This window comes from Balaenoptera borealis (genome assembly GCF_965194805.1).
Source record: "Balaenoptera borealis genome assembly, chromosome: 2".
Taxonomy (NCBI): domain Eukaryota; kingdom Metazoa; phylum Chordata; class Mammalia; order Artiodactyla; family Balaenopteridae; genus Balaenoptera; species Balaenoptera borealis.
This window is the reverse complement of record NC_138867.1, coordinates 182,355,647-182,368,613: the sequence shown is the minus strand read 5'-3', so window position 1 is coordinate 182,368,613 and position 12,967 is coordinate 182,355,647. Positions and strand designations below refer to the sequence as shown.

Here is a 12,967-nt window from a genome sequence, read left to right as displayed (position 1 = left end):
CGGAAGTCGGCCTTCCGACTTCCGGCCCCTAGACCGCCCCGCCCGTTCTCCTCTGACCGGGGTCCTGAAGCTGGGAGGCGGGATGCTGAAATTCTGCATCCCTATTCCTGCCTACCTTGGGCATGAGATAGCGCGAATCCAAGGCCCAGCTCCGGCATGACAGACCCTGAGGTGAACACTTGGGCTGCTTTAGTGCCTGAGTGGCAGTTTCCTTCTCTGTAAAATGCTAACCATATTCCAAATACATAAAGATGCAAATTAGGAGATTGTCAGATGGTATCTGAGCTAGTTCAGTGTGGGCTTTGGGTTAGGAGATTGGTCTGGTGTTGCCATTAATGCTTGAGGATTTTTTTTTAAATTTTATTTATGTACTTATCTTTGGCTGTGTTGGGTCTTCGTCGCTAAGTGTGGACTTTCTCTAGTTGTGGCGAGCAAGGGCTACTCTTCGTTGCAGTGCGCGGGCTTCTCATTGCATGACTTCTCTTGTGGAGCACGGGCTCTAAACGCGTGGGCTTCAATAGTTGTGGCACGCAGGCTCAGTAGTTGTGGCGCAAGGGCTTAGTTGCTCCGCGGCATGTGAGATCTTCCCAGACCAGGGCTCGAACCCGTGTCCTCTGCACTGGCAGACGGATTCTTAACCACTGCACCAACCACGGAAGCCCCTTGAGGATTGTTTTGTGACTCCTTTTAAGCTCAAGATACATGGTAACAGCTAGCATTGATTGAGCCTTAGTGCGTACCAATCAACACCCCGAGGAGATAAAGTACATTAATATTTTACCCTTTCTATAGTTGGGGAAACAGACCCCAGAGAGGTTAGGTAACCCACCCGGAGTCACACAGCCGGCAAAGGCATAACTGAGATTCGCTCCCAGAGAGGCCCGAACCCAAAGCCCATGCTGAACTAGCTCAGATACCATCTGACACAGACCTGTGTCTTTTGGTCCTTGCTGGCCACCCTAACCTCGTGCAATTCCCCCCCTTTTTCACTCCAACACCATTTGCCTTCTCGCCTCAAGCATCTCATTGAGATGGCACCAGCTCTTTCTTCCTCCTGCCTGGGGACCACGTTCCTCCACTCTTAACTCCTAAGCACACTTCAGTTCACAGCTAAAGCACTTTCTCCCATATCCAGTTTCCCCTATTACATCTTGTATTTGTCACCATTAATGAACCAAGAGTGATACATTTATTAACCAGTCCATACTTTATTCAGAGTTCTTGTTTTTCCCTAATGTCCTTTTCCTGTCCGAGGATCCCACGTCACATTTAGTTATGTCTCCTTAGGTTCCTCTGGGCTTTGAGCTTCTCTCACTTTCCGGTTTTTGATAACTTAGACAGTTTTGAGGATTGGTCTACTCCCTCAATTGGGATTTGTCTTTCTCATCGTTAAAGAGGGGTGACGGGTTTTAGGGAGGAAGCCCATACAGTGCCATTTTCATCACTCCTTACCAAGGGTCCATACTATCATCCTGACTTATCACTGATGTTGACCTTGGTCATCTGGCTCTAGGCAAAGTTCACCAGGTTTCTACAACAACTCCTTTCCTCCCCTTTCCATACCTTAACAAGACACATATTAGTGGAGGTATAGGCCTGGGCAGCCTGGGAGCACAATGGCCACCCTCCTGGCCTGGAACCCCACACCAGCACCTCAGGGTCCCCATCCGCCTTCCTGAGGACAGGCATGTAGAGTGATAACCCACGCATAATGGTACAAATCTTGTGTAAAGTTTGAATGGACAAATCCGGAGAATCCTACAAAGGAATCCTTGCTGTTTGTTCAAAGAGCTGCTCCTAGCATGAAAGTTAGACTGAGGCTCCTCCCACATCCCAGGCACAAATCAGCCCCCAGGGTGCTAGTCAGAACTGCAGTAACCACAGGGAAGTTTTGATTGGACAAAGCTGAGCACAAGGGCAATTTTCCCAGCCTGCACTGCTATGACAGCACCAGCGCCATCAGACTATGGAAATATATTTACAGCTAAAAGTAACGGTCCTGGGCTGCACTGCCCCCATTTCAAACGCTCAGCAGACACGAGGCCAGTGGCTGCCCCTGTGGACAGCACAGATGTAGGACAGTTCCACCGGCTGGCCCCACGTGACAGATGGACAACTGGACTCCCCTGGATCACATGAAGTCTCACGGACCTCTGCCTCGGCCCTGGACAACATTTGGAGGTGATACCGAACACTGTGTATCGGAGCGTCACCAATGGCCTCGCTCACCGGCACAGGGAGTCCATTCTAGCCTGAGCGGATGGAGAAAGACCATGGACACGCATGCACGATCACCACCATATCAAATTTATTATTCCAATGGCACTAATACAGCTGGAGGTGCTCATGGTGACACTGCACAGGATTTCCTGCCTTCTAGCTTCTGTCCAAAGAGAACATCTACCCGCTTGTTCCTTCCCCCTTTCCGGAGAAGAATCCACTACGGGCCATTTACCCAAATAAACCTCTTAATGCGTTTATTTTTAACTTTTTTTGGACATGTGAATTTCCCTCGTAACAAAAAAGCTTTGGGTGTCCCATCTCCTCCCCCATCCCCACCGGCCAGATAAGTCCCTGCTGTGAGGGCATTTCTGTTGCCTCTGAAATCTAGAAATAAATATCGAAAGAAACGGCATCAAGTGTTCATGTTGAGCGATGGCACGGAGTGGGCCCCAGAAACTTGTCAGGCAGAGCGTTACTGGGTCTGGACAGCCTCAAGGTGTCGTGGAGAATGTGGGGCTGTTGCTGTGGTCACCTGTCCCTGGGCGCAGGGGCTGCACCGAGTCCCACCAGGCAGCAGGCTGCGGGGAGGCCACCTACAACTTGTCCAGGAAGTTGTCCAGGGCCGGGATGCCTTCCTTCAGGCCTTTGCGCTTGCGCGTCTCTGCCACCACCTGGCTGGGGCGGCTGGTGCTGTCGAAGGGGTCACCGGGCAGGATCTGCCAGTGGTCGAACACACACTGGGGAAAGGCCTGGCCGCCCGTGTTGGACCTCAGGTCAGCGGTGAAGCCTGTAGAAGGCACAGAGACGGCACTCACCGGGGCAGCCCAGGTGTGGTGCCTCACGGCTCCCTGGCGGAGGCCAGGAGGGGAAGGTGGGAACACAGGCCCACACCAGAGGATCACTGAGTCTGGACTACCTGGCTCATGTCAGATGTCAGGCCCATTATCCTATCCCTCACCCAAAGGCTCCCTCAAAGGCTACTGATTAATAAGTGAGGCAGGGCTAGCCCTTCCTGGGCCTCTGGTCTCCACCTGCTCCTTCACAGGATGAACCAGAGCTCCAGCACAGCTGCTCTGCAGGCTTTGCTCTTAGATTTACAGGCCCAAGGACCTTCCCCCTAATTCAACAGTCCAGAGCCCCATGTGAGAAACAGGGCACCTCCTCCTCCACAACTGCGATGCAGAAAGCAACAGCTCCCATCAGACCCACCCTGTGCCATGCACTACGAGAAAGAACTGGGCCCCTGGGACTTCCCTGGTGGCGCAGTGGTTAAGACTCCACGCTCCCAATGCAGGGGGCCCGGGTTCAATCCCTGGTCAGGGAACTACAGCCCACATGAATGCCACAACTACGAGTTTGCATGCCACAACTAAGGAGCCCATAAGCCGCAACTAAGGAGCAACCCTACCACAACCAAGACCCAGCACGACCAAATAAATATTAAAAAAGATAAAAGAAAAGAACTGGGTCCCGTCCTAGACCAGATGGGCTGAATGTCTGCTGGGCTCCACCCCAAAGGCAGCGGGCATCTGAGGACCACACCAGACTGGCACTTACCAAAGGACTCGTTGACAGGCAGGTAGGCCTTCACAACAAACATGGGGGTGCCGGCCACCTGGGTCTCCTCAAAGACGTGGCCCCGCTTCCTGTTTAGGACACCGTAGATACCACCAACCACTTGTTCCGGACACTGTCAGGCAAAGAAAGGCTATTAGCAGCTGTTGGGCAGGCTGGGACTGGGAGCAGCAGCTGGCGCGGCCGGGACTCCCCACCTGGATCTCCACAAGGTAGATGGGCTCCATGAGCCGGGGCTGGGCAGTCAGCACACTGGCGTACAGGCAGCGCCGGGCCGTGGGGATGATCTGGCCGCCCCCGCGGTGAATGGCGTCCGCGTGCAGTGTCACGTCATGGACGTCAAAGCGCACGCCCCGCATGTTCTCCTCACACAGCGCCCCCTATGGAGGAAGGGGAACACCATCAAGAAACCGCCTCTACTGCAGCTCCTGAGAACAGGTCAGCCAAAACTGTCTGTGCCAGCTCCTCCAGGTCTCACCGACAGGGACCATCTTGGCCTCCCTAGGGTCCCTTTCCCAGAAGACAGGACCACAGCCCCACCTTGCCAACAGGGAAACAAGGACAGGAGGACCCCCCAGTGACAAACCCACCAGAGTCGTGCCTGAGCGGCCCCTCACCTCCTTGGTGGCCCACTGAAAGCCGGCCACCACGCTGTCCTTGATCTCGTTGAGGTACTGCACGCCCTTGGTGATGTCAGTGAGGATGTTGGGGCCGGTGCCATCAGGGCCAAAGCACCAGATCTTGCGGGCCTCGGCCACGTCCCACTCGTACTTCTCGGCTAGGTAGCGGGCCCGCTGCTTGAGCTCCTGGCGGGAAGACACCTCGCCCTTGTCGATGTCCTCGGCCAGGCCGTCGGGGAAGGGCCGTGCCTTCATGTACAGCCTGTTGTGCTTGTTGGGGGACTTGGACAGGCAGAGCACGTTAGATTCCTCACTGACGGTCTCTCGGTACGAGACGACTGGGTCGGATTTCTGCAAAAGGAGCACGCAGGTCAGGTCAGGTCTGCCACAGGAACCAGACACCTCAGAGGCATCTTAACAGAAGGTCTTCCTAATAACGAGACCCACTTAACAGTGGCAGTGGCACAGAAAGCAGAGCGCATTTGATCTGACGGCACAGAGCCATGCACGTCTTCTGTGTAAACATGAGGTGTGCAGCTACTCCCTTGTAGGAGGAAGCCCACTGCCAAGAGGGCTAGTGAAACTCCACATATGCGGTATTAACTGGGAAAAAAATCTCAAAAGATACAAGTGCTTGGCCTAACCCCACACCCCAGTATATTAGTTTTCTAACGTAGAAAACAATGGGGAAAAGCTGTCACCATACCTGAAAAAAAAAAATTTCATTCCTATAGGTAGAGAGAAACGAAAAAACAGAAGCTTAACAAGGAGAACCACACGTAAAGAAACCCAAATCCAGGTCTGAGGACAGACACAGATCTGCACTCAGTTCTGTGGGGGAAAAAAAGGAGAGAATGGAAACCAGAACACACCAGCTGGGCGTGGGGCCGGCTATGTAAGCCTCAGTGTCTGCACTTCCCAAGAGTTTTTTTAAAAATTTTTTAAGAAGCAGACCACTCACACTCCAGCCTTGCCAATGCATCTAGGCCGCTGGTGTCAGCACATATCACCTGGCAGTAACGGATGGAAGGATGGAGAACCGAGTGCCCCAGTCAATGGGCCCCTCAGAGCCCAGCCTGGACCCAGGTCCGTGCTCTCCACCGGCCCCTCCATCCTGGGGACAGTGGGCCTCCGGCCACCAGAGCAGTGCCAGGCCTCACCTTGATGGGAATGCAGGCGTGGTCCTCCTCCAGGTCCTTGAGGCAGATCTCCAGGTGCAGCTCCCCGGCACCCGCGATAATGTGCTCCCCGGACTCCTCAATGATGCACTGAAAAGGGCCACGTGTCAGCCTGAGCACAGACCCCGGGACAAATGCGTGAAACCCAAGGGATTCTAGGGACAGGTGGAAAGTGGGCTCCAAGTTTCCCTCCAGCTGGAAAAGGCAGACTCCCAAAATGGGGTTTTGGGGGGAAGATAGCAGGGTCCTCTTTACTCGTTTTCAACATTAACCTTCTAAAAGGACCCTCTGTGCACAACCAGCCTGTAAAGACCCAAACAGCCTACGAAAGAGATCGGGTTCCTGGGTGGAAAACCACCATTTAAATTAAGGGCAGCACCTCTGCCAGGACAGGTGTACCCAGCACAGCTGGTTTTCTCAACACGGAACCTCTACTTGTGTGAAAAGCCAGCGGAATCTTTCCGGCTCAGCCACACCACATAAGCCAACAAACCACCGCCACAGGTGTCGCCCCCGGCTGGGGCCCACCCACCTGCACCATGGGGTCCGACTTGGCCAGCCGCTTCAGGCCTTCCACCAGCTTGGGCAGGTCGGCCGGGTTCTTGGCCTCCACAGCCACCCTGACGACAGGGCTCACGCTGAACTTCATCACCCGCATGTTGTGGGCATGCTCGAAGGTGGTGATGGTGCCTGTCTTCACCAGGAACTGGTCCACGCCCACCAGGCCCACGATGTTGCCACAAGGCACGTCCTCAATGGGCTCGACGTAGCGGCCCATCATCAGGATTGTCCTGGGGGAGACACAAAAGGCCACAATGCATCGGCACTGGGGTGACAGATCCCCAAACGACCAAAGACAAGCCTCCTTTGTCTTGGAGCCTGCGGCTGTCTTCCTGTCTGGAGGGGCAGTGCCACCCCATCCTGGGCCAAGCCCTGAATCCATCTTGCGACCCAGGTCTCAGTGACAGTTCTGGCCCCTGCACACCAGGACAGAGCCACCTGCTCATTAACACGTGCCCTGTGCAGGACTCTGCACCCTGACCCAGGCCAGACATGCGTGCCACAGGGAAACCGGCGGCACTCACAGGTCGCAGTACAGTCAGGGCCCTGAGGAACTAGCAGGAACGGAGGCTGTCTTCCCACTACCCACACCTGGAGCAGCGACTGGGTGGCCACCCGCCACATGACATCTCTGGGGTCAGAGCCTGCCCTCTGGGTATTTTAAAAATGTGTGCTGCCCCCATAATTTCTGCCCAACTGCTTCCCACTCCGGGCTGTGTCTCACTGTGAATCCCCAGTGGGGAGGAGGAGACACTATTTCCTGGTGGGCCTCCCCTGGCCAAGTCTCCTACATTCCGATAACCCTCCCCCTCCCCCTCCCTGGCTGGAAGGGCGGAAGGGAGGCTGCTGGGCACCCTCTGCCTCATGGAGCACCTCACCTCTGGATTGGCTTCAGGTATAGGTCTTCCTTCTTCCCGGGCGTGTAGTTGGGCCCCATGATCCTGACCTTCAGGCCGGTGGACACCAGCCCTGAGAAGACCCGGCCGAAGGCATAGAACCGACCTTTGTCAGAGGTCGGCACCATTTTGGAAATGTACATCATAAGAGGGCCTTTGGGGTCACAGCTTTTAATGCCTGAGGAGAGAGAAAGGAACCCCCCACAGGGGAAACTGATTCCCTGGCAGCTCAGCTCTCCAGAATTCTGCAGCTCTGCCCAGCGTTCTAACCCCGGGGTGCAGGCACGCCCCACGTACCCATGGCGGCCTCGTCGTCTGGGGGCCCCTCGTACAGGAGCTCACAGCGGTACTTCTGGGCCGTCACAGGAGAGGGCAGGTGGATGGTAATCATCTGCAGCAGCGCATCCCCAGCAGGTAGCCAGCGGCGCATCACTGCCTGAAGGAGGGGATTTGAGAGAGGAAGAAAAGATATGACTTGAGAAAATCTAGAAGAGCAGTGTAAAACACCTGATGTCTCATACCCACCCCTGCTGGTGACAGCGCTCCTGCTGGTGATACTTCTAATGTAAGCCTGGGCCCAGCGTGGAGCCCTGGGACCCTCACAGCCAGCTGTCTGATTACCTGAGAAAATGGCACTCAAGCTGGGATGGGGACTCACAGGATGGCCGCTCCACTCACCTTCAGAAGTGGTTTGCCTTCTTTGTCCTTATCTTCACTGTCCAATTTGATGTCTAGTTTTTCAATTAGTTTTGCCGTCTCCTCTTTCTTGAAATTCATGATTGCATCAAACACCTGACACCCAGGAGACATGACAAAGTGGGTTTGGGAACATACTGGAAGCCTGAAGCTACCTGCTTCCTGCTCTGGAGCTTTAAAGGCCATCCTCACTTACCGCCAAAGGCCTGACCCGATTAAGCAAATCACGGGGACACTTCTCGACAGATTGTTAAAAGAAAAAAACCCGTTTCTATTTTCAGACATTGAGCATACACTAACTAAACTCACAGGCTTGCAAACCCCAGACCCTCCTACCTCATCTCACCTGCTGCCCGACCAGGGAGGCTGATGGTCCCCCTGATGATGAAGCCCAGGGGTCGGGGGGACTTCCTTGTCAGGGTGGAACCCTGAGGGCGTTCTGACCTCATGCTGCCTCATCCTGTCCCAGAAGCTGCCTCTGCAGCCTGGCCCTGTCTTGCCCCACGGCATCTTGCTACTGGCTGCAGCAGGTTGGGTACCAGATTCTCAGGACAGCCCTGGGGACGCCTACCTATCCAGCACATGCCAGCTCACCTTGAAGATGGGGTCCAGGATGAGCTGGCAGAATGTCCGCGGAAGCTTCTTGCCATCTGGGCTGTTGGGTGACTTGCTGAATTTGCCGTTGGCTGGATCAAAGTACCTGTCAGAGAAGGCTCAACCCAAGTTAGGGGAATCTGGGGGGACGCGGGTATGAAGGACCCCACAGACACTTGAGCTGTGTCTCCAGCACTCACCGGTCTCCCCACAGCTTCTTCATCATGTCCTCCACCTTCTTGGCCCGCTCGGCAGGCCCCAGCTGGCCCTCGCCCTTGGCGGCAAACTTGGCCACATACATCTCCGCAAACTGCTTCAGAGTGAAGGCCCAGCCGTGGAGACCAGACCCGAAGCCAACAGTACCGAGAACAGGGTCGATCTGAGAGAGCAGGAGAAAGCTGTGAGTTGGGACAGTTGGACACAAGCCACATCTACGAAGTCCCCAAGCACCCCGGCCCTCAGACACTAGATTTCTTCAACAGCCGTCAGGTCAAAGTGAAGAAATTTTAGTCATCACGTACAGGGTGCCCAGCTCTGCCCCCATCACGAGGGGGTGCGCGATGATGCCACAAGCACTGCCCCATGCCCCTCTGTTAGCAGGCTGAGCCTCTACCCCCCAGCCTCCACCGAAGTCCAGCCTTCTTGCCATTCCAAGGTTCCTGGCAACCTCACCTTCCAACCTCCCAAAAACCCCCAGGAGGCCATGGCTTCACAACAGTGGTTTCCCAAGGGCAGCCCCCAAGGAGAAGACCACAACCCTTCCAGTCTGCATGAGGAACGCTGCCCACCCGGCGGGAGAAGTGGGAGGGGGTACTAGGAACGCAGCAGGAGATGGCGATCTGCCAAGGGACCCCGACTTCAGCAGTCAGGCAATCCTACCATGATGTTGCCCATGGGGCCGCTCTCGCCCTCCCCGTAGGTGGAGATGATGACGTTGACATTCTCCACGATGCGCTGGAAGGTCTGGTAGAGCTCCTCGGGCTCCAGCTGCAGCTCAAGCAGCGCCCGGTCCATCTTGTTCATCATCAGCACAGGCTTGATGCGCTCGGCAATGGCCTGGCGCAGCACCGTCTCTGTCTGCACGCATACGCCTGTGGACCAGCACGGGATGAGGCGTCTCCGTCAGCCAAAGAGGGGACAGCCCCAGCGTCTCTGCCATCCGTGGGGAGGCCTGCTGCTTACCCGACACGCAGTCCACCACCACCAAGGCACCATCAGTGACACGGAGGGCGGCTGTCACCTCTGAGGAGAAGTCCACGTGCCCAGGGGAGTCAATGAGGTTGATGAGGAAGCCAGAGCCATCCTTGCTCTGCTTGATGAAGTTCAAGTCATTCTCTGAGAGCTCGTAGAAGAGGGAAATGGCCCTGAGAGATTGGGACAGATTACCCAGATGGAGGCACACCTCAGCCTGTCTCCTAACCTGCTCCCACTAGCCCTGTGGTCCATCAGGTTCCTGCCCATGGGAGTCGGGGTGGATGTTCTTGATTCTGAAGTGAGGCTGTAATCCAGTAAAAAGCCAGACAGATGCTGCAACCTGTCTCCTCCCCCAGCATTACTCATCCCTAGAGATGAACTGCAGACTTCCCACGCAAGAGCTATCCTATCCAGGGACATTTACCTCTGCGGCACCCTCTGCCGGGAACCACCACCTCCCTGGTACAGGTGCAATGGTAGCAGTCCACCTGGTTCCTCTCAGGCTCAACACACCTGATTTCAAAGAGCAACTACACAATCAGGCAAGATCCAGAAACCCCAAAGACTACCTTTCACCCGTCCCTCCCCAGCTGAAACGAGTCTGAGAGCCAATGGCCAAGGAGATGTTACCAGATGACGACAACTGTTGTTACAGCCTCTTTTTTTTGTGGGGGAGGGGGGTTTTCTCACCCTCTTAACATCTGGGGCCAGAAAACTCACAGGGGGCCACCACAGGCAAGGCAATACCTTTAGCAGTATCCTTGGATGCCGGCAGCACCCACCCAGACTTCTCCAGACAATGCCAAGAGCGCCTCGGCCCCCCTCCTCTCCAAATCCCCTTACTACCACCCATCACTGTGCCTCCCCCACAGGAGACAAAGGTTCCCATCTCACTAGCTTAAGCCCCATTGCCCCTCACAGTCCAAAAATCCAGCCCCAAGCTGCTCATCTCCCCAGAAACCTGTCAGGAAAGGGCTGGCTACTGTCTGCCTTCCCTACCCACCACCCAAGGACTCAAGAGTAAGCACCTCCCCCCCTTCCCTGTCCAGAGGGCACCAAGGCTTGCTCACGTCGACTTGATGGTGATGCAACGCTCCTGCTCGTCCTTCCGGGTGTCAGTGAAGCGGGTCTCCCCAGCCCGGGCGGAGGCGATGATACCCGCCTTGCACACCAGGGAGTCCGTCAGAGTGGACTTGCCATGGTCCACGTGGGCGATGACGGACATATTTCGGATGTTGGCCTTCTTGTCCATGATGGCCCGGATCTGGTCTACTGTGAAGTTCACCTGCGCGGGGGGCGGGGGGAGGATCATGATGGCCCGGCACTCCAGGAATGAGGCTTGGCACTGAGACCTTGATCAATACAGAATGCTAGGCCATGGCCAGAGGGAGCTGGTCCTGGCGCTGCCTCAATTCCCACCCAGATGCCCCTTTCTTTGTTGACACCCCTTTAAAAGTGCAATTCACCCCGTCCCTGAAAAGCCAGACGCTGGTTGTCACAACCCAGAATGAGTACTGGGAACTAAGTCTCAAAGAGTGACAACAGTTTCCCTTTATAGTATATTGGCGTATCTGGGGTCCAGCTTAAGTTCCCCCCACCGTGTTGCCACTGGTTATACCCCCAGCCTTCCCACAACCAAAGGGCCTCTTTAAAATCCAAGGTCACCTCTCGCTGTGCAGGGTGGGGGGGAGTCAATCACGCAGATCCACGCACCCCGCCCCCGATTCTTAAATATGCCACCCCCGGTCGGGTGGGAGGTTTGCGCAGCCCTAAAAGGCAGGGGCCTCCACCTCGTGGTTCTGGAATCAGGTGTTCACAATTGGGAGGTACAGAAAGGACCAATATTACACAACGTCAGAAGACAGAACGCTTCTAAAGGTCTTACTCTTCTCTCCTTTTGCCATTTCCTGGCCGCCCCCGGCTCCCGACAGAAAATCGAACTCAAACTCCAAGCCCACGGGTTACATAAGGCGGCTCCCCTCTCCCCGCTCGCACCGCGGCGCCCGCCATTACAGCGTCTGCCACATCATCATACCCCCCGCCCCGCCTCCGCCCCAGCTTCAGCCGGGCCCGGGGTCCTGGAGGCGGCGGCGCCCCCCGGAAGCGGAGCTCGGCGAACAGTGCAGCGCGCAGACATGGCGGCAGCCGCTTCCCCAGCCCCGGGCCCGCCGGCCCCGCCGCCGCCATGTCTCCTCTCAGTCAGGGAGGCCACAGCTCTCCAGGCCTGGTAGGGCCGGCCCTACGGAGGTCCCGCCGCCGATTCAGGCCACCCGCTGAACAGCGCTGCTCACCATGGTGGCGGATGGCGATGGATTCTCCCAGGCAGATCCGAGTGTACCTAGCCGCGCCGAGGATGGCGGCGACGACGGCGGAAGAGAACGCTGACGTCAACACTCAAGCTTTTATAGGCCGACGCCGGTTGGGCGGGTCATCTGACCCCGCTTCTGGGGCGGGGGCGAAGCGACGCCCCGCGCAGGCGCATGGACGGCCTCCCACAGGGTAACCCTTATGCGTCGGCGCCGCTGCACTAATACAGAGGGTCTGCGTTCCACACTTGGATTTTCCCTGGGGCGTGGTCCGCCCGGTGCAGGGTACACGCCTCCGGGATGCAACACTTAGGTGCAAAAAGCGAAGAGCCGTTTTAGCTGAGAATATTAACCATATCATAGCAACTATATCAGTCTGCAAAGTGCCAAGCACTCCTATTAAAAGCAGATTACAATATTAATAGGGTCTGTGGATTGTACCAAGGTTAATTTCCTCGGTTTGATGTTATGTAAGATGACAGTACAGGGGTAAGAGTACTAGGGACCTCTCAGTACCGTTTTTGCAACTACCTGTCTATTTACAAGAAAAAAAAAGCTTTTTTAAAGGCAGGTATTAATCACTCATTTATTCCACAAAGAGAGATTGAGCGTCTACTATACCAGGCACTGCTATAGGTGTTGTGGATATAGCAGTGAACAAAACACCTTATTAGCTCCACCACTTTAAGTGTTCTTACAGTAGATACTCGTATTTTTCTATTCTTCAGTTTTCTTATCTGCGCAATGGGGTCATCAGTACGACCTCACTGGGGGAGAGTAAAATTCACTAAATATATGTACAGGGATTAGCGCCGTGCCTGACACAGTTCTCAATACACGTCAGCTATTTTTAATTAGCTATCATTACTATTAATAAAACACATTTCAGGTACTGGTTTGCCCTGTCGCAAGTACGGGGGCTAAGCGCTTTTCTACATGCGCAATCGCATTTTCTACTTCATTTTCTCTCCAGGGGGAGGCGCAGGAAGACTATTTTGCATTTGTGTCCTAATATGACCCTAAGAAACAGCTGTATTTCAGATCTTTGGCTCAAGAGAACGAATTGGCATTCAATTCAGTATTTTTATTCTTGGTAAAGAGCCCAGCTCAATGCCTGGTACACA

At 55.2% G+C, this 12,967-nt stretch overlaps 1 protein-coding gene across 1 annotated transcript; it reads right to left on the bottom strand.

Moving 5' to 3' along the window:
• Positions 1 to 2,286: 2,286 nt before the first annotated feature.
• On the bottom strand, positions 2,287 to 11,968 carry EEF2 (eukaryotic translation elongation factor 2). The gene is made up of 15 exons (XM_082381671.1): positions 11,829 to 11,968; positions 10,608 to 10,822; positions 9,526 to 9,707; positions 9,223 to 9,434; positions 8,544 to 8,722; positions 8,344 to 8,449; positions 7,732 to 7,845; positions 7,351 to 7,489; positions 7,036 to 7,231; positions 6,129 to 6,387; positions 5,579 to 5,686; positions 4,416 to 4,769; positions 3,996 to 4,178; positions 3,781 to 3,913; positions 2,287 to 3,010 (listed from the first exon to the last, which is right to left on the bottom strand). The coding sequence occupies exons 1-15, from the start codon at positions 11,829 to 11,831 to the stop codon at positions 2,817 to 2,819; spliced, it is 2,577 nt and encodes an 858-aa protein (XP_082237797.1). The 5' UTR covers positions 11,832 to 11,968; the 3' UTR covers positions 2,287 to 2,816.
• Between the last annotated feature and the right edge of the window lie 999 nt (positions 11,969 to 12,967).

Excerpts from the sequence above, each read along its gene's own strand:
- EEF2 (XM_082381671.1), bottom strand. Across the intron at positions 7,846-8,343 it reads TCCTGGACCCCATCTTCAAG|GTGTTTGATGCAATCATGAA; the intron begins GTGAGCTGGCAT and ends CCTGGGTGTCAG. Across the intron at positions 6,388-7,035 it reads TACCTGAAGCCAATCCAGAG|GACAATCCTGATGATGGGCC; the intron begins GTGAGGTGCTCC and ends TGTCTCCCCCAG.